Here is a 17,993-nt window from a genome sequence, read left to right as displayed (position 1 = left end):
TTGAAATCTGAGTTGGGTTGGGCAGGGCAAGGGTTACATGGAAAAACATTCATCATCCGTTTCCTACGGTTGCAGAAACGTGTTGGTGGTCTCCCCCGAAATTTGTGGCAAAAGCAAAGTCTCCGTTTACTTCCTCCGACAGTATGTAAAAAGTGTGCCTGAACTCTGTAATGTTCACTCAGTGCTCACCCTGCAGCCAGTTCGTTGTTGGTTTTTTTTGTATTCTTTAAGATTATGGCAGGTCTCATTTGGATTGTCATTTTTCTTTGTAAGTTACTCGCTTTTATTCTTTTGCTGATTTAAATGTAGACAGAAATATAAAATAGGGCGAATTGAGGAAGAGTTTTGGATTGAATGATTTCATGATTTTTCTCATGCAAAGGGGGGAAAAGTTGACGTTTTTCCACAATATTTTTTTTTTTCCGAGGAGCACAGCTTTATGATACCTTGTTTATTTTTTTTGTATCAGTCATTAGTTACAGGGGCTATGATAAACATATTTTTACTAGAGATGTAACGATCAGATTTTTCCTGGCCGATACCGATTTCCAGCTTTATTTGAGGTCTCACTTTTTGATTTTGACTGTTTTCCAGTTTTTTATTCCAAAGAATAAAAAACAAAAAATGTGCTGCAGTTTCATTGATAAGAGATGTTAGTTTCAAATCCTAAAGGAAATTAAGGATTTACTACATTATCCCCCATTTTGTATCAAAGTATGTATCCCTAAGCTTTATCTGATTTTTAATAACTCAAAAAAGTGACCTAAAACTCAAAATGACAGGACTCAATTTTTCGTGCATTTAATGAATAAAATCAGATTTTTAAAATTCTATTCTGAAATTTTTCATAAATTTTAAAACAACTTTTTAGTCTAGTATTATCCACTGAAACTTTGACCACTCTGCTGTAGAGTTTGAACCGAAGAGTAAAGATTCATGAATGTATTGATCACAGTGAAATAGCCATTTAGTTTAGCATCAGACGTTATTACCATCAAGTCCTGCACGGTGGTGCAGTTGGTAGCACTGTTGCCTTGCAGCAAGAAGGTCCTGGGTTCAATTCCCAACCTGGGGTCTTTCTGCATGGAGTTTGCATGTTCTCCCCATGCATGTGTGGGTTCTCACTGGGTACTCCGGCTTCCTCCCACAGTCCAAAGACATGCCTGTTAGGTTAATTGGTAACTCTAAATTTCCCTTAGGTGTATGAATGAGTGTGTGCATGGTTGTTTGTGTGTTGCCCTGCGATGGACTGGTGACCTGTCCAGGGTGTACCCTGCCTCTCGCCCATAGACTGCTGGAGATAGGCACCAGCTCCCCCACGACCCATTATTGAATAAGCGGTAGAAAATGACTGACTGACCATCAAGTCCTTCAGTCACTCCTTGTGTATGGCAATAGTTTTTTACAATTAAGCAAAAGAAAACTGATGAGGTGCATCTTAAATAACTTTTTTTGAGTACCAATGCCACACTTTGATAGAAGGTCAGAGGGAATATTTCAATCAGGTCAGCATGATTCTAACTTGTCCATTCTCCTCAGGTATTGCAGGATGTCACCAATCATCCCCCTCCCACATTCCCCCCTCAGCACTGGTGGTCCACAGGGGGCAGAATGTCTCTTTGACCTGCAACATTACGTCCAGCTCTGTAATCACCTGGTACCTGCTGCATTCAGACCAACTGCGACCACTGCTCAAGGTCTCACAGAGTCACCTCAGGGGGAAAAAAGAAATAATTGATAACAATGTAAACACCAGTCGCATAACATGGACAGGAAACCTAACGCGTGGGCTGGTCAGGCTGGAGATCCAGGAGGTGGAAACGGAAGATACTGGGCTATATTTCTGTTCTGGGTATTGTGAAGCTAAGGTGTGTGTAAGCAGAGGAATTCACCTGAAATTTAATGGTAAGAGCTTTTATATATATATATATATATATATATATATTTTTTTTTTTTATTAAACCTTTACTTAACCAGATAAAAGACTCACTGAGATAAAGACCTCTTTCACAAGGGTGACCTGGACAAGAAAGGTACCAGCACATATCATACTAGACAAGACAGATAACCAACAAAAACAAACGTTAAAAATGTAGAAAGTGCTAGCAATTTGACATAAAAAATATAATTTTTTTAAAAAGGTAAAATCTTCTGGACAATATTAATACTTGCTTAAAAAAAATCTCTCAGCCCCGACATTTTCACTACTAACAGGTAATGTAATTAACACTGCTCATCCTACTACACATCAGTGTTTTACTGTGAAAGTCTAGCATCCAGAAGGTTACATGGACTTAGACCTCCAGCTTTGAGATTTTTGACAATTAATGATCTCAAGTGACAATATGTTCTTCTAAAGTATGCGCTTTCCAAGATGAAGAGTATGAGATGTTTTCCAAGCCTCTGCAGTCAACAGATAGTAATCCAGTGGGATATGAAGGCAATTATGTTAAAGAGGAACATTTTCAAGCCCCAACAAGTTATTGGTGTTCCTACGTTTAGTGTTTTGCTTAGAGACTGGGAAGCTAGAGTGTTTACTTTTTCAGTGAGCACTATGTAGAGCAGTGGCTATGGTGGGATCAGGACCCAGCTGTGGGTTGCAAATCATCTAGTGTGCTTTTTTAAGGCCCCTAGCAGAAATCAAGCTACCCAAAACGTTTGGGGATTACTGATTTGGGCAGCATTTAACCAAAGCAATTAGTGCTTATTACCCAGTTTATGTATGACCCAAACTATTGTAAATAAGTAATATGGAAAGGGAGCAAAACAGACTAATAAACATAATAGAAACATCTAGACAAAATAAACCATCACAGAAACCATAAGACAAGGTCCAAAATGTCACTCCGTGACAGGTCTACAGAATGTTACTGCACATTTTGTATGTGGACTTTCAATGCCAGAATGCTACTTTCATTGTATGTTCTTAAATATCAAAAGATATTCATATTCAGAGATATTCATATTACATAAACCTGCAGAATATTTATGTTTTAGCATTGTCCTAAATGTAGAAAAGACTGATTTTTTTCTATTCACCCACACAGAAATTTAATACATGACAAATATTACCCGATATTCTTAGGGACACTGATACATATGTCACCTATATTATGGATTATATGAACGTTTCATTTTTAGAATTGAAATATGGTTATTAACATGTCTGTGCAGATTCTCACTCACCCGAGTCATGACAACTACGACAGGTTTAATCAGAGGCAACCAGATTTTTTCATCTGTTTTTTTTTTTTTTTCGTGAAAATGTAAACAACAGTCTCTAATAACCCAGGGAGGGACTAACAATTTGTTGATTTGCATCTGACTTAATTGGCTCCCAAACTCCAGGAGGCTCAACTATGAGCCTCCAGATTTGACAAAGACTCCTGAACACATGTCCAAATGTTTTCAAGGAAAAAACTGAACGATAGTCCAGTCGCCTCTAATCACAGCCCCAATGGATTTTATTCTGAAATGCTTCAAATGATATGCAGGTGCATGGTAACAGTCCACAACCGTGTGCAAATTATGACTGGAGAGGATTATTTCTGTGCAGATTTACTAGAAAATGAAAACTGAAACAGTTAGGAACTCAACCCTCAAGGGAATGTAAGTTTTATAACTATGCATTACAGCTGTTTAAAGCGCCACAGGATAATTTAACATTAAAATAATATTGTTGTAATCTTTGTGGGGTTTTCTTATTATCATGTCCAGGAGTTGATGGGGACACTGCTGGAAGAAAACTGCACCAGCCCTGTTGGAGTCTGGGGACCTGTCTCCTTCCAGGTTTATTCGGCCTCTTTTCTTTTCTGGTGATTGGATTCTACTTGTGCTTAGGTGTGTATCCACCAACATTCTCCACCGGCATACACTTCTTCAACTTCTATATTATTTTCTCTATTTTACAACAGCTGCTCATCGCTATATGATGTTTCTAGGATTTATAGTTATTTTTGAGTTTATAGTTTGAAGAGGTTATGAAAAAGATTTCTAAAACATGTCTTGGCTTAGGTTAGAGTTCGCTAAACTTCTTGTAAAAGAGAATTTGAAACGTTGTAATGGCTTAGGACCTGTATATTTCATTCGTCCTCAGTGAAACGCATCCTGAAGGCTTCTACTGCTCTCTGTTGCTCACCTGCTGGAACTGCAATACTAATTTAGGCATAACCATAGCTACAATATTCTGTGTATCATTTCCTATGTTTAGATTTATTTTTGAGAAATTTAGAATAGACATATAGTTGTACTAAAACCTAAAAACTCTAACGTTTGTGAAAAGTTAACATGAAGTTATGTTTTTTTGATTGCATTGTGTTTGCTAATGTAAGTTGATCTTGTGCCTCTTGTGATGTCACTAACAATAACACACACCAAGGTGAATTGGCAGGTTTCTTTCTTCTGTGTTCTTTTAAAACTTGAAATACCGCAGTGGAAACATATCCTTTATTACCCAGCTGGGTTTTTATTGTCAATGCACATTTGTTAGAGAAAATATACACCACTGGATAGTATTTTTAAGTAAAAGCTCCAAGTTATTTTACTTTCCTGAAGCACAAAAAAATCTACTGAAAATGCAGTGATGAATATAAAAAAAGTCTATAATGATAATAATAATAAGAAGAAGATTATGAATAATAGAAAGATTTATTCAAGGCTCTAGTTGTAAAATACATTCCCTAGTGTTTAAACTGAACTTTGAGATACACTGTGTTTTTAAAACAAGTTCTACTGGCTTTAAATTACATAAGTAAAAAATAAATAAATAAATAAATTCAGTGAATGATAAACTCTGATCTGCAAATCGTTAGCCTCATAGCAAAATTGCCTAAGTTATATTCTGGTTTATTGTTTTTGGAAAATGTTCAGTAATGATTAAGGCAGTTTTGCTATGAGGCTAACAAAATATATCCCTGCTGTGTGAAAAAGAGAAGAAGCTCCTAAATGTCAAATTTTGTGTCAGTAATGGATTTTCTGTAAACACAAAAAGATGATACAGTTCATCAAAGTAAAATACTATAATAAAAGACAGAATCATAAAAACAAAAGTTGAACTAAATAGTTTGTGCTTTTCATTTTATTACATCCATTTATTACATACTTGGTTACAGACGTTTAGCTAACAAGGGAAAAGGTGAGAATTAACAGATATTTACAGCAAAACATCAGTTCGGACAAAAGGTTTTCCAGTTAGACTAGAGAATACGTATGACATACAGAAGACACAAAAAATATATAGAAGATCTCAGAAATGTAATCAGACTTCACAGCAACATTTTCATTTTAAAAGAACAATAGCTTTACTCAGCAAAATCTTTACAACTTGACAAGTTTATCACTCATTTGATGATTGAGACTTATAATTGAGCCTTTACCCCTTTTTGTGAAGTTAGTTCAGTTTTAACCAATAAGAATTCCAATCTTAACTTTTTCAAACATCTAACAGAAAGTAAAAATAGGCTACAGTCAAAATAGAAACCATCTTTACTAAGTTTCGCTATATGGCAGTTTTAATCACCTTAGAGGGCTACAGACTCCTCTACACCTTATTTTCCTTATTTTTTTACTGTTACATTTTAAAATCTGTATCTTTAGTAGATGCATTCATTAATTTCTGACTAATAAAAATATGTCACAACAAATACAAGGCACGGAGGTATAGATAATGTAGGTAAGAAGAAAATGTCCATCATGCACAGCCTGGTCCTTACTTTTTCTATCTGGATTTTTAAGTGTGACCAGATTGCTAAAGCAAAAATAGCACAAGTGAAGAAACTATCATTATACTATATTACTATCACTATATTATTCCCACATGCCCGTGTTAGATACAGCGTTTATAGACTTCCTGTCAAGCATTTCCTCAAGCTTTTGCTGTTGACAATATTCCTTAAGACACAGTTTTTCCAAGCATACAAGAACTTCTGCTCACACCTGCTTTAGGAGCAGCCCATAAGGACGGAGGGATTCCTGGACAATGGCTTTTGTCTGCACGTCAGTGCAGCCCTCAGGGATGTACACCAACCAAATGTCTTCTCTCTGGCAGTTCATCCTTTTTTTGGGGTTGATGCGGTTCTGAAGAACCACTTTGTATCTCTTCCCATCCACACTGGACATGAACGTCTTGCAGTACTTCTCTGCCATCTTGATGTCTGGCGTGGAGTACACCCCCCTGCCTCTGGTGTCAGTGTTTAGCAGTGAGGCGGCAGCAGCATTCAGAAAGCTTGGCTTGTCGTCTACTTGCCCATCATGGGTAAGGATAATGCCGAGGGAGCCGTCCATGTTGTGGCCATGGTAGGATACTGGCCAGGCATCCCTCCCAGTTCCAAGCCAACCATTCCCATCTTCATATTGTTTTAGGACATGCAGGGCGGCCCGTTTCCATCCACATGGGCGGATGTACTTCTCATTTCCACGCATAAATGTCTTATCACCATCCTGTACATCAGGGAAACATTTATCATATTGTGAGCAAACTGTGTTGTCACTTTTTGCAGCAGTTTGTGCATTTATTGGCACCCTTGTTAAAGATTTATAAAAATATGTCAAGGAGTGTGAATACGTTTGCAAAAAACTGTAGAGAGGTACAGGATTAGATAGCTATTTGTTGTCACAATTTTCTAACTTTACCACACATCTGCTGCACTTGATTGGCATGTTCAAAATATTCCCATTTTGAAGAGTGCTTAAAGGAAATGGGGCTCTGTTTCACATCATAATCATGCTCTAGAGAAACGGGAAGTCACTGAATATGTATTAAAAGTTTCAGGATTTTTGATTAACTTCAAAATTATACATGAGTTCCATTATTTTAGAGGAGGTGCTAATTAACCTGTGATTACATTGTATTATTTTTTTAGAACCAGAATCAGCTTTATTGGCAAGTTTGTACAGACAAACAAGGAACTTGACTCCGGTATACTTTGCGCTTAATAATAAAGAATATATACAAGTGTTTTATTAATTTTAAATAGTAATTTGTTAATGAAGGTTTTTTTTTTATTCCTCTATAATAAATGTATTAAAATAAAATGATTGTTTTTTTCAATAAATGTGGGATATGCTGCATTTTGAGTCAAACTATTCGGATCTTTTTGATTTGATATTTCACTCGCATGGTTACAGATTAGCACTGATTCCATCACAACACACTTTGTTTATTACAGGACACATATAGATCCAGTGAGATGTGGATTTGTTTACATAGTTGCACTTTCACCTTTTATGCTTCTTCATTTCTCTCTTAATTTAAGGCCAGTCTGCTCCAGATACATTCAACCCACTTATACTGGAAGGTGCGGCTGCTGCTTTCTTGCTCCAGTTTTTATTCTGCATCTCAGTTTCAGGTTGTGTGAAACATGTTTTTGACCTGTTAGTTAAGGCCGGTGTCACATGACTTGCTTCCAAAGCAATAAAACAAGGCTTCATTGTTTCTCCTTACCTTTATGTTGGTGAAATCGTAGTCATACTGTGGATGGAAGAAGTTTTGGGGATTGACCTTAACTGTTGGTTTAAGGCTCACCACGGGTCCATCGGTCAGTGCTGGTGGGGAGCTGTACATATCCTGATCTTCCATGTCCTGCAGGGATAAAGTCCCCAAGCTCTCATACTCTAGTTCTTTAAATCCTTTCTGCTTGTAAAACTCCCTGAGGGCTACAATGTTGACAAAATCCTGCGCGGAGAGCTGCGAGGCTCCGGTTGTTGCCTCGACGTTACAGCCGGAAAGAGCTGACAGGGCCTCCAAGTAAAGGTTGACTGACATCTTGCTCCGACGTCGTAAAAGATTTCGGGAAGATATATAGCCACCTTCTTCCGAGCTGGATGGAACAATTGTCGTTTCTTTGTTCTTTAGTTTAAATAAATGTGGGTATTTTCTAAGAAAATGTTGGAATTTCTCCTCCCAGCTGGTTCAACAGAGCACTGCTTTTTAGTTTCACTTTTGCTCTTTTACTTGCCCTTGCATAAATGAGCTTCCTGTAAATCAGAGCCTGTTCTACGGTACGGTCCGGAGCCCGCTTGGGAACATGGGGGAATTTGTTTTCTTTTGCGTTCCCACGCAATACTTTTTGCGTGGGACGCAATAGTCGTTGGTCTAAATTCCTCGTTTTTGTGTAGTCTCTTTAAATGGTATTGGCACTTCATACCCAGCACCACTCCAGGTCAAAGAGCGCTCATCTTTTACACATTCAGCCATTTTTGTAGTTTCATAGCAGAGATGCAATTATATGGCAACGCAGAAACAAGGCAAAAACAATGCAAAACTGTTTATGTAATAATGTTATTCAAAACACGCAGTACGTGTCCTGGTTCGAATGCTGGGGGACGGTGTAATGAATCGTGTGGGTTGATACAACCAACAACTGAACATTTAGACTTTCTACTTGCAGCTTCGACATACTTGCAAATACTGTGACGTGACAGTTCAAAAAAAAGTTACAGATAGTAGAGAAAACTGAACAGATTGAAAAAGATGACCTCAACAGAAAATATAGATATCTACGCAGCATCTGGTGTGACTAAATTAATCTTTTTTGAATTACTACAGGCTCCAAGTACACAACAAAATGTAATCAGGGCTAAAAAAAAATGTATTTTGCATGATATGTTCCCTTTAGGACACATCATGTTAGGGCTGAAGTGTCTGTGAAGTTATTTTTGGCTCCTTCTAATTGCTGCTAACACTGCAAACTGAGATAGATATGAATTGTACATGCAGACATCTTTTAAAACCTGCTTACTTACTATGACTTACAGGTCCTTCTCAAAATATTAGCATATTGTGATAAAGTTAATTATTTTTCATAATGTAATGATGAAAATATAACATTCATATATTTTAGATTCATTGCACACTAACTGAAATATTTCAGGTCTTTTATTGTCTTAATACGGATGACTTTGGCATACAACTCATGAAAACCCAAAATTCCTATCTCACAAAATTAACCTTCAAATAATCATGTACAGTTATGCACTCAATACTTGGTCGGGAATCCTTTTGCAGAAATGACTTCTTCAATGCGGCGTGGCATGGAGGCAATCAGCCTGTGGCACTGCTGAGGTCTTATGGAGGCCCAGGATGCTTCAATAGCGGCCTTTAGCTCATCCAGAGTGTTGGGTCTTGAGTCTCTCAACATTCTCTTCACAATATCCCACAGATTCTCTATGGGGTTCAGGTCAGGAGAGTTGGCAGGCCAATTGAGCACAGTGATACCATGGTCAGTAAACCATTTACCAGTGGTTTTGGCACTGTGAGCAGGTGCCAGGTCGTGCTGAAAAATGAAATCTTCATCTCCATAAAGCTTTTCAGCAGATGGAAGCATGAAGTGCTCCAAAATATCCTGATAGCTAGCTGCATTGACCCTGCTCTTGATAAAATACGGTGGACCAACACCAGCAGCTGACACGGCACCCCAGACCATCACTGACTGTGGGTACTTGACACTGGACTTCTGGCATTTTGGCATTTCCTTCTCCCCAGTCTTCCTCCAGACTCTGGCACCTTGATTTCCGAATGACATGCAGAATTTGCTTTCATCCGAAAAAAGTACTTTGGACCACTGAGCAACAGTCCAGTGCTGCTTCTCTGTAGCCCAGGTCAGGCGCTTCTGCCGCTGTTTCTGTTTCAAAAGTGGCTTGACCTGGGGAATGCGGCACCTGTAGCCCATTTCCTGCACACGCCTGTGCACGGTGGCTCTGGATGTTTCTACTCCAGACTCAGTCCACTGCTTCCGCAGGTCCCCCAAGGTCTGGAATCGGCCCTTCTCCACAATCTTCCTCAGGGTCCGGTCACCTCTTCTCGTTGTGCAGCGTTTTCTGCCACACTTTTTCCTTCCCACAGACTTCCCACTGAGGTGCCTTGATACAGCACTCTGGGAACAGCCTATTCGTTCAGAAATGTCTTTCTGTGTCTTACCCTCTTGCTTGAGGGTGTCAATAGTGGCCTTCTGGACAGCAGTCAGTTCGGCAGTCTTACCCATGATTGGGGTTTTGAGTGATGAACCAGGCTGGGAGTTTTAAAGGCCTCAGGAATCTTTTGCAGGTGTTTAGAGTTAACTCATTGATTCAGATGATTAGGTTCATAGCTCGTTTAGAGACCCTTTTAATGATATGCTAATTTTGTGAGATAGGAATTTTGGGTTTTCATGAGCTGTATGCCAAAATCATCCGTATTAAGACAATAAAAGACCTGAAATATTTCAGTTAGTGTGCAATGAATCTAAAATATATGAATGTTAAATTTTCATCATGACATTATGAAAAATAATGAACTTTATCACAATATGCTAATATTTTGAGAAGGACCTGTATACTGTAACTTATTCAAATTCAGTCAGCCATAAATTCACCTCTTATATCTCGCTGATGTTCTGCTTCATCTTCAGGTAAACAGTGTCATTGCTGCTGTAATCCAGGGAGGCAGCATTCTACTTTGAATGTGACGGAGGTCAGTAGATATATGCCACATCCTGATGATTTCATGCAACGAAAAGTTGAAGTATTTATATAAAACACAAAGTCACAAAAACTTGATGTGTTGTTTGTGTAAGAAGTCTGTGTTGACTTCCCTAAAGTGTATAGATTTGTATGGAAACCTGTTTTTTAATTATGCAGGCTGCTAGATGTTGTTGGCTTCCATCCATTCATTCTAAATTCACTACTTTAAAATATGTAAATTATTAGATTCATTATTTTTTAAATACTAAACAGACATGTTGTTTTCCGTAATAAATGCATCGGAGTACCAAAGAAGGTGAAGTTTCAGTGTAATGTCTGAGATCTGTCTCTGCAGGAAGATTCTTTGCATTACTCCAGTCTGAGGCATCCAGATAAGCCCCGCCCATCTGCCAGAACTGGACCCAGATTGGTGGAAGACCTTGTCACATATTCTACAGTGAACACACGCAAAAACCTAAAGGGGTTACAGGACCATAGATAATTTTGTTTCTGCTGAGTGACTCTTTTTAACGTTGGATTACCTTATTAGAGTACGTTTCAGTTGACTTTTAGAATCCACTTCTGTAAAATTGTTCTGTTTTCTTTTCTGTTTTATAAATATTTTTTATTAATTATTAAGAACCTTATTCTGGCTTAAAAAAAAACTATAATCCTTATTATATATAGTTTTTTATCGACAAAGTAGATTCTACTCTAAGTTTGTTAGAGTGATTTTATTTTATATCAAAGGGGCATTATTTCCAGTAAATCTAGAGCACAAGTGGATAAAAAGTGATTTAATTATTAAGTAGTAATAAATCACGTGACATACCTACAATAATTTGCGGGCCACAATGCATTTCGATATAAAAATAATGGAAATTTAATAATGCCTCTTGAAAGTACTTGGTTGTGAATTAAAATGTCTTAGTTTAAATTTTTAATGTTTGTACTTCAGTTTAAGATTTTAGTTTAGGATTAACTTGACAATAAATTGTTAGGTTTAAAATTTGAAATAATATGATTTAGCTAAATACAGTTGCAAAAACATTAAATATAACTAATTTAATGTGATTCAATGTGAGCTTGATCTGGACTCCCAATAGAACGCACATGCATGTACAGTGTTGCAATAATGTCAATACCTGATGTTTAAGTTGTTTTAATGTTAAATAACGGTAAATATGGGGTCTTTAAGGAGTTTCAGACTGTTGCAAAGACAAAAATACCAAGAAACAACAAATCTCCAGCATAACCAAGTAACAACACAAAAGAAAAGAAAACACACTATCCTCCAGATGAATATGAGCTAAAGGTTATTTTAAGCTAGTTCATTGATCTTAGTTTTATTGTTGAAATTTTGTGTAACTGTTGTAAAATAGTTTTTTCATTTTGTTTCTTGCTTTATATCTATAGAACCATCCAGCTGTTTATATGAAGAATGTAAATGTCTTGTACAAAAATGTTACCTGCTCAGCATACCTCTTTCTTTTTTAACAATTTTACTTAAGTGTAAGCTATATGTATTCGGTTTTATTCAAATCTCAAATGTAAAAATGTTTATAATATTAAAATGTCTCAACAGTAAAAAGCTGCTTTTATGCAAATATGCTGATGTGATTATTAATCTGAGAATATTACTTAATATTTAATATTAATATTTTATCAAATAATATTTCGGTCTGTTAAGGGTTGTCCTGTGAATACCGGCCCAGTAAGGCGATGGTATTAGGACAAAATAGAAAGGTGTGAGACGAGCTCTGACATTATTGAACAGCATAAACTCTGCACACATGGAATGAATTCACACAATTTCTTAAAATACAAGAATTTATTAACAAAAATAAGTCAACTCAAAGTCAAACATATTTCAATCAACAAACTCTTTACTATTCTAAAACAATCCAACTAAACTACCAAGCAGAATTAAAGAACAGGGAAGACTAATAGGCTATGTACAATATAAACAAGTTGATTAAAGATGATTGGAAATCATGACCAAAAGAGTGATGCAACATTACCATGCAATGTTTATGTTTGAGAACCAAGGATTATCTTGAATAATCTGGAAATGAAGTTAAGTTAGTCCTGGAACTAACTTAGGCAATAATCAGCAATGTTTAGACAACCACTCACAATGCAAGATCAGATAAAATATTATTTTAATAAAATAATGTTTTAAATAAGGATCTGCTGAATAAAACCAACCTTCTGGATGACTAATTCTCAACAGTGTCTCATTAGCTGCCTTTACTTATTGAAATAGTAGTTGAAGAAATATTATTAAGGGAATATTTTGGAAAGAGCCAAATCTTTCTGGAGAAATGGGGCTTAATGGTGTTTACTTAGTTATCAGATTTAGTGAAATAATGTTTAGGGACTATTATTCACTAGCTTGAAACTAACAACCTTTCTGTTAAATATTCTTTAGCACTAGAATCAAACACATACCTTTAAAATACCAGGGTCAATAAAAGGTTTGAAATGCATAAGCGCGGACGGCGCGTTATGATCAATCTTCTGTTTAAAATCACCCTTCAAGTAAAGTTTGTCTTAACTTTAAAAACACACAAACAACACAACCTGAACACGTGTGCTGCAGATAGTCTGCTAGCAACAAGATAGCTGAGTTTAACACAAACAAACCAAACTTCATAAAATGAAAAACGTTTAGATCATTTCAATCTAAATCTTTCTATTTTTGTTCTGCCCAAAACATTTAACCTCATGAACTCTGGTGAGGAACGTTGTCCAAGCGACGATGAAGTTTGAAGAAAGTATCTACAGTGAACAATGGTTTACCACAGCTGACCTCCTTAGCTTCGGGGGTTGAAGGTGCTCTGTGAACAAAGGGTTAGCTTCCCGCTAACCTCCAGCTGTGGATGAAGAATGGCTCGTTGTGGCCGCCAACCACACTACACGTTACCATGGTGATGGGGTCTCTGCTGTCTTCCTTCCAGACTGGGAGACCGCTCCGCTCGGCTTCATAGAGACCGCTTCTCTGTAGGGAACTTCTCTGGGACAATTTGCTTCTGCAGGCCTCAGAGAAAAAGTAAGCAACTCTTACACCTTAATTTCCCCGTTCATGAATGAAAATACCGGATACACAGACAGTATTTCATTCGTACTTATCTTTGCATATGATCGATGATCGTATGACATCCTGGGATCCAGTTGAAGAGTTTATGTCTGTTTGACATCAAAGAGACCTCAGCGCGCTTTGTTCCCCTCCTATCCCGATGAAAACCGGCTTGGAAGAGGTTGGCTTGTTGGAGAGGTGGGGGTTTTATGCGGGCAGTGCCATCATGGGAAGTCCGCTGTTACCCCCGATTTCTAAGTTGTGCCGGAAGTAGGCTAATGCAATTTATTTTGAAAATTTCAGAAAAGTCCGTACTGGAGTTTAATGTTGAAATCCATGGCTGTGGGTCCCAACGCTGATGTTCAGCATCCTGTTGTCATTTGACTTTCTCACAATAATAAATGTAATGTTGATTGTAGTAAATATTTTGAAGTGTCCAAAAAACAAATAAACAGTTTGCCCCAGTTCAAATAAATTTTCTAAAGACACAAGGAGAAGAATTTGTGTTTTATGTTGAAACAGCTTTAAGCTTTAATCAAAATGCTCAGAGTTAAAACTGATTGTAATTGAGACATAAAGGTCCACATCGGACAAAGACATCTAAATGTTGTTGGACAAAGAATGGCAGAAATAAACTGGACTTAGGATAACGTGTGTTTGGCTGCAGGTCTGGTGAAGACCGAGGAATAAACAACATTACTGCTGTTCTGTTCTGGTGGAGACGAGCTGGGTCTTTCACTCCAGTACTGTCGACCCAGAGAGGCGTAGTGGATGGTCTCATCCGGCAGGGACGGACGCTCAAAGACTTCATACTCTGCAGCCAAATAAAAGTAATCATTTTTTACACAGTTGATGACAACCATATTTCTCTTTAGCAGATCTGACTGAGAGTTACAAACTATTTTACCAGTCTGGGCGTTATATGTCATCCACAGCTGCAGCTCTGTGTCTTCTCGTCTTTTTGCTACCAGAGGGAAACAGGTCGAAATTAAGGCTTTATATAATATTGGAGAGAATGCACAATGCTTGTAAAATGTTGGATCATCACCTGTAGCAATTAATCTATTAAAATTAAATCTCAAAGATTAATTATCTTTTTCAGTTAGCGTAAATGGCATTTTTCATAGCAATGAATGAGATTAATAAATAGCAAAATACATTTATGCTCAGAATCACTATATTGACACTTCAGCTAAAGTTGAGTGGTTTTCTTTGATCTTGGGGGGGGGGGGGGGCTGGACACTGCTAAATATTGTGCAACCATGCAGACTTCTAATTATAATTACATGCAGCTATCTTATTTCAATATTACAATTCACTGTCAAAGCTGGAAATGAAATAAATTTGTGGAGATACATAAAATAAATAAATACCAATACATAAATAAACACCTGGATATATGTGTCTCCTCTTCTTTCTGCACTTCATGCTGGCGAGGAAAATACTGACAAGAGCTATCAGGACGATCATTAACCCCAAACCAATGACAGCGACTAGCAGCAGAGCTGAAAACAAGTGCAAAGAGTATTCACTAAGTACACAAATATGCAAACATTCAGCAGAGTAATACTGAGATGATTTCCAGAGGTTGTGGTGAAGTGTGTGGCTGACCATTCTCAGGTTTCTTCTTTGGCGTGTTCTTTGTTTCAAACACATCTGAAAAAATATTTAAAAATCTGCACAATGCAAAATCACATTTTGTGTCTTTAAAAAAATAATAAATAGACAAAATGTATTATTTTGAAAGGAGAAGATACCTGTCTTTGACACAGCTGATACTGTTGTTATACTGGTAGATGATTGGACACCGGTTGGCTGTGAATGCTCTGAAACGTAGATCAGTTTTCAAATTTCAGAATCAATCAATTGACAAGCATTATTAGTAAGCCAATTAAATAGGTCTACCATGACAACAAATGTTTTATTATCTTTTTGAAAGCATATTTCTATCTGTTGTAATATTTATAGCATAGTTAGGGTTTCACATCAGCTTTTTTATTACTAAGTTAGATTTTTGGAGAGGATCATAAGATCTTACACTTGTTAAACCCAATAAGTTCCTGACCCCCACTTTGGGAACCACTTAGAGAACTTGTGTAGTTACACAGAACAGTATAAAGTTGTTTTTAAAATCATCAATCCATTGAACTGTTTTTTTTTTTTTTTACTCTGTAGGTTTTACTGCTTTACTGCTATTGTATTTTTGCCTTAAGCTGATCCAGAATAAAAAAAAATCCACATATCTATAGAATAAATTTTATATTTCTAATCAGTTACTTAAAAAAACAATAGAAAATTGCAACTAAAAACAAAGATAAATGGGTCTAGAAATATAAAATGAAGTATATTAAGAAATAGAAAAAATAAAGTTCGTTCAAATTAATCAAAAGTCAGTATTTTTGACAGGTTTTCATAATCAGTGATTGTGATTTTAATCTCTTTCTTAACGCAATATTCTTTAGACAAAGTAATCAGAAGTTGTATAAATTGTGTGGGATATTTAAATGAGCTACCTTCCAGGACAGTGAGTTTTGCCTGCACTACTCTGTTGCAGAGATATTGTCCAGCGTCCTCTGGCTGCAGGTCTGTGATCTGCAATGCATCATGAATGTAGCTGAGGCGGCTCCCATCTATTTCTGCTTTCTCTGTACCATTTCTAAAACGTGTGAAGATAACTTCCTCCTTCCGTCCCTCTCTTTGTCTAATCCACTTGTGCTTAGGCTTAGAGGAGCCTCTGCAGGGCAGCAGAAGCGTCCGGCCTGCAGACACAATGAAGTCATGTCCTAAGGATAAGAAGTAGAGGAACAATTGGTTTTTACCACTTTAAAGTTTGTATTGTAAGGTATATGAATAGATAACTTCTCATATACAGTGGTATATCTAAGTCCCGTGATATTTAATGCTCTCATAATGCAGTAGATGTTGCTGCACTCCCATCATACCTGTAAGCACCTGCAGCTTGGCCACCAGCTGCTGGTTACACTGATATTCTCCACTGTCAGAGTCTTCGAGCTTCAGCACACAGAGACCACCATTGCCCAACAAAACATAATGCTGACGGTCCTGATTGGTCTGTCGGCTGCCCTGCCGGGTCACTAGGACCTTCCTGTTCCGATAAGTCCAGATTACATTGGAGCGGGCAGAGCCCCCACACGGCAGGCAAACATTGTGATCCTCCAGGACTGAGAACCTGATCACTGCTGATGGAGAGAGACTGGCCAAATAACTGAAGTTTGCAGCCTGAAGACCTGAGTTAGAAAATTTATCCATTTATGTTTTATTTTCATAATTAGTTTGTCATTCTTGTAATTATTTTTTAATCCTTTATTTCAGTTTGGTGTTTGAAATTTATAATAAATTCATACACATAGTAACTTAAATTCAATTTTGCTTCAAATTTCCTGCTCCTGTATACAGACGAGTTTAAAATAATACAAGGAATAAAAATAATAATAAGAAGAATTTTTTAGACAAGCAAGCTCGGGGCTGAAGCTCTTGTGAGTATAGTGTTTAAATGTACTTTGACCTAATATTCCAGCCAAACCACAAGGAAAATGTATTTTTAAAATATACTTCCCCTGAAGTTAGATATAATTACATGTTTGTTCTATATTTAGATGGCAGCAATATTAGCTGTGACAGTCACACTACATGGAAGTCAGCTTTTAGCCTTGTTTCCTGCTTTATCTGCACTTCCTGTTTAATCTTATGGAAGCATGCTCACTGTCATCTACTCAGACTAAAATAATAAGTGCTCTGGAAAATTGCGACAGAGCTTAAAAACAAATGTTTATGTGCAAAAAAAGAACTCTGTTAAAACATATTACAGTAATTTTAACTAGAAACATATATTTAAATAAATTATTTGTAATTGTTGACCTTTACGTTCTTTGTGTGCCGTTTTTGTCAAATAAAAGCCACGATTGTTTAAAAAAGATTATAATGAGATTATAATGATTAAATATCATTCAGTAAACACAGAGACATTTGCATTCTTTTTGGAAGATTTTATGAATTTAGTAATATAAAATCCCCATGGAAAAGGTAATACAATGTAGCTGAATGTCAATAAGTGATTCATAATAAATGTGCAAATATTGCTGGATTATCAATATCTAGCAATGATAATTAGTAGTTAAAGAATAAGGTCTGTCTTTACCTGTGGAGTTTTCTACACCGTCGATCACATCAGCCGTCAGGGACCAAACATAGCAGATGATCATAAAATTTAGCATCTTCACAACAAAATAACAAAAAAAATATGACTGCGATGCAGAGGTCCTGCTGCTGTTGTTCCTGGAAAATAACCCTTGAGTCTGTCACAGTCTGTTTTTCCACATGTTCCTGCTCTCCTTCCTCTTCCTCAAGCTGAGACTGTTTATATCTGAGATTCAGTGTCTGGGAAAATGGGAATCCGAATTCACTCTAACCATGGCTTTATAGCCATATTTTAAAGTTTTAGGTAATCAGTTTAAGT

At 36.9% G+C, this 17,993-nt stretch overlaps 3 protein-coding genes across 4 annotated transcripts; 1 reads left to right on the top strand and 2 right to left on the bottom strand.

Moving 5' to 3' along the window:
- The first annotated feature begins 64 nt into the window (after positions 1-64).
- LOC124878823 lies at positions 65-12,042 on the top strand. Its single transcript, XM_047382941.1, has 5 exons — positions 65-268; positions 1,540-1,905; positions 3,718-3,840; positions 10,386-10,447; positions 10,793-12,042. Exons 1-5 carry the CDS (start codon positions 235-237, stop codon positions 10,937-10,939), a joined length of 732 nt encoding a protein of 243 aa, XP_047238897.1. The 5' UTR covers positions 65-234; the 3' UTR covers positions 10,940-12,042.
- On the bottom strand, positions 5,060-8,096 carry LOC124878821. The gene is made up of 2 exons (XM_047382940.1): positions 7,442-8,096; positions 5,060-6,438 (listed from the first exon to the last, which is right to left on the bottom strand). Exons 1-2 carry the CDS (start codon positions 7,760-7,762, stop codon positions 5,929-5,931), a joined length of 831 nt encoding a protein of 276 aa, XP_047238896.1. The 5' UTR covers positions 7,763-8,096; the 3' UTR covers positions 5,060-5,928.
- Positions 12,043-13,769: 1,727 nt separating the features above from the next.
- Positions 13,770-17,844, bottom strand: LOC124879671. 2 transcript variants are annotated; one of them, XM_047384378.1, is made up of 8 exons: positions 17,676-17,844; positions 16,459-16,764; positions 16,030-16,275; positions 15,274-15,342; positions 15,128-15,172; positions 14,908-15,021; positions 14,424-14,480; positions 13,770-14,330 (listed from the first exon to the last, which is right to left on the bottom strand). In XM_047384378.1, the coding sequence occupies exons 1-8, from the start codon at positions 17,749-17,751 to the stop codon at positions 14,158-14,160; spliced, it is 1,086 nt and encodes a 361-aa protein (XP_047240334.1). In that variant the 5' UTR covers positions 17,752-17,844; the 3' UTR covers positions 13,770-14,157. The 2 variants fall into 2 exon arrangements, with proteins under 2 accessions (XP_047240334.1, XP_047240333.1); XM_047384377.1 differs by having other exon boundaries at positions 16,030-16,299; positions 17,676-17,842.
- Positions 17,845-17,993: the final 149 nt, after the last annotated feature.

The sequence above is a fragment of the Girardinichthys multiradiatus genome, chromosome 13, assembly GCF_021462225.1.
Source record: "Girardinichthys multiradiatus isolate DD_20200921_A chromosome 13, DD_fGirMul_XY1, whole genome shotgun sequence".
Lineage (NCBI taxonomy): Eukaryota > Metazoa > Chordata > Actinopteri > Cyprinodontiformes > Goodeidae > Girardinichthys > Girardinichthys multiradiatus.
Note: the sequence above shows the minus strand (reverse complement) of the source record. Positions and strands in the feature narration are given on the sequence as shown.

Coding starts and splice junctions, on each gene's coding strand:
- LOC124879671 (XM_047384377.1), bottom strand. CDS start 17,751: ATGCTAAATTTTATGATCATCTGCTATGTTTGGTCCCTGACGGCTGAT. Junction 16,300..16,458: donor CAAGCTGCAGGTGCTTACAG/GTATGATGGGAG, acceptor TCTTATCCTTAG/GACATGACTTCATTGTGTCT. Junction 15,022..15,127: donor AAAGAAGAAACCTGAGAATG/GTCAGCCACACA, acceptor ACTTGTTTTCAG/CTCTGCTGCTAGTCGCTGTC.
- LOC124878823 (XM_047382941.1), top strand. CDS start 235: ATGGCAGGTCTCATTTGGATTGTCATTTTTCTTT. Junction 269..1,539: donor TTGGATTGTCATTTTTCTTT/GTAAGTTACTCG, acceptor CATTCTCCTCAG/GTATTGCAGGATGTCACCAA. Junction 1,906..3,717: donor AATTCACCTGAAATTTAATG/GTAAGAGCTTTT, acceptor TATCATGTCCAG/GAGTTGATGGGGACACTGCT.
- LOC124878821 (XM_047382940.1), bottom strand. CDS start 7,762: ATGTCAGTCAACCTTTACTTGGAGGCCCTGTCAGCTCTTTCCGGCTGT. Junction 6,439..7,441: donor ACGATTTCACCAACATAAAG/GTAAGGAGAAAC, acceptor CCTGATGTACAG/GATGGTGATAAGACATTTAT.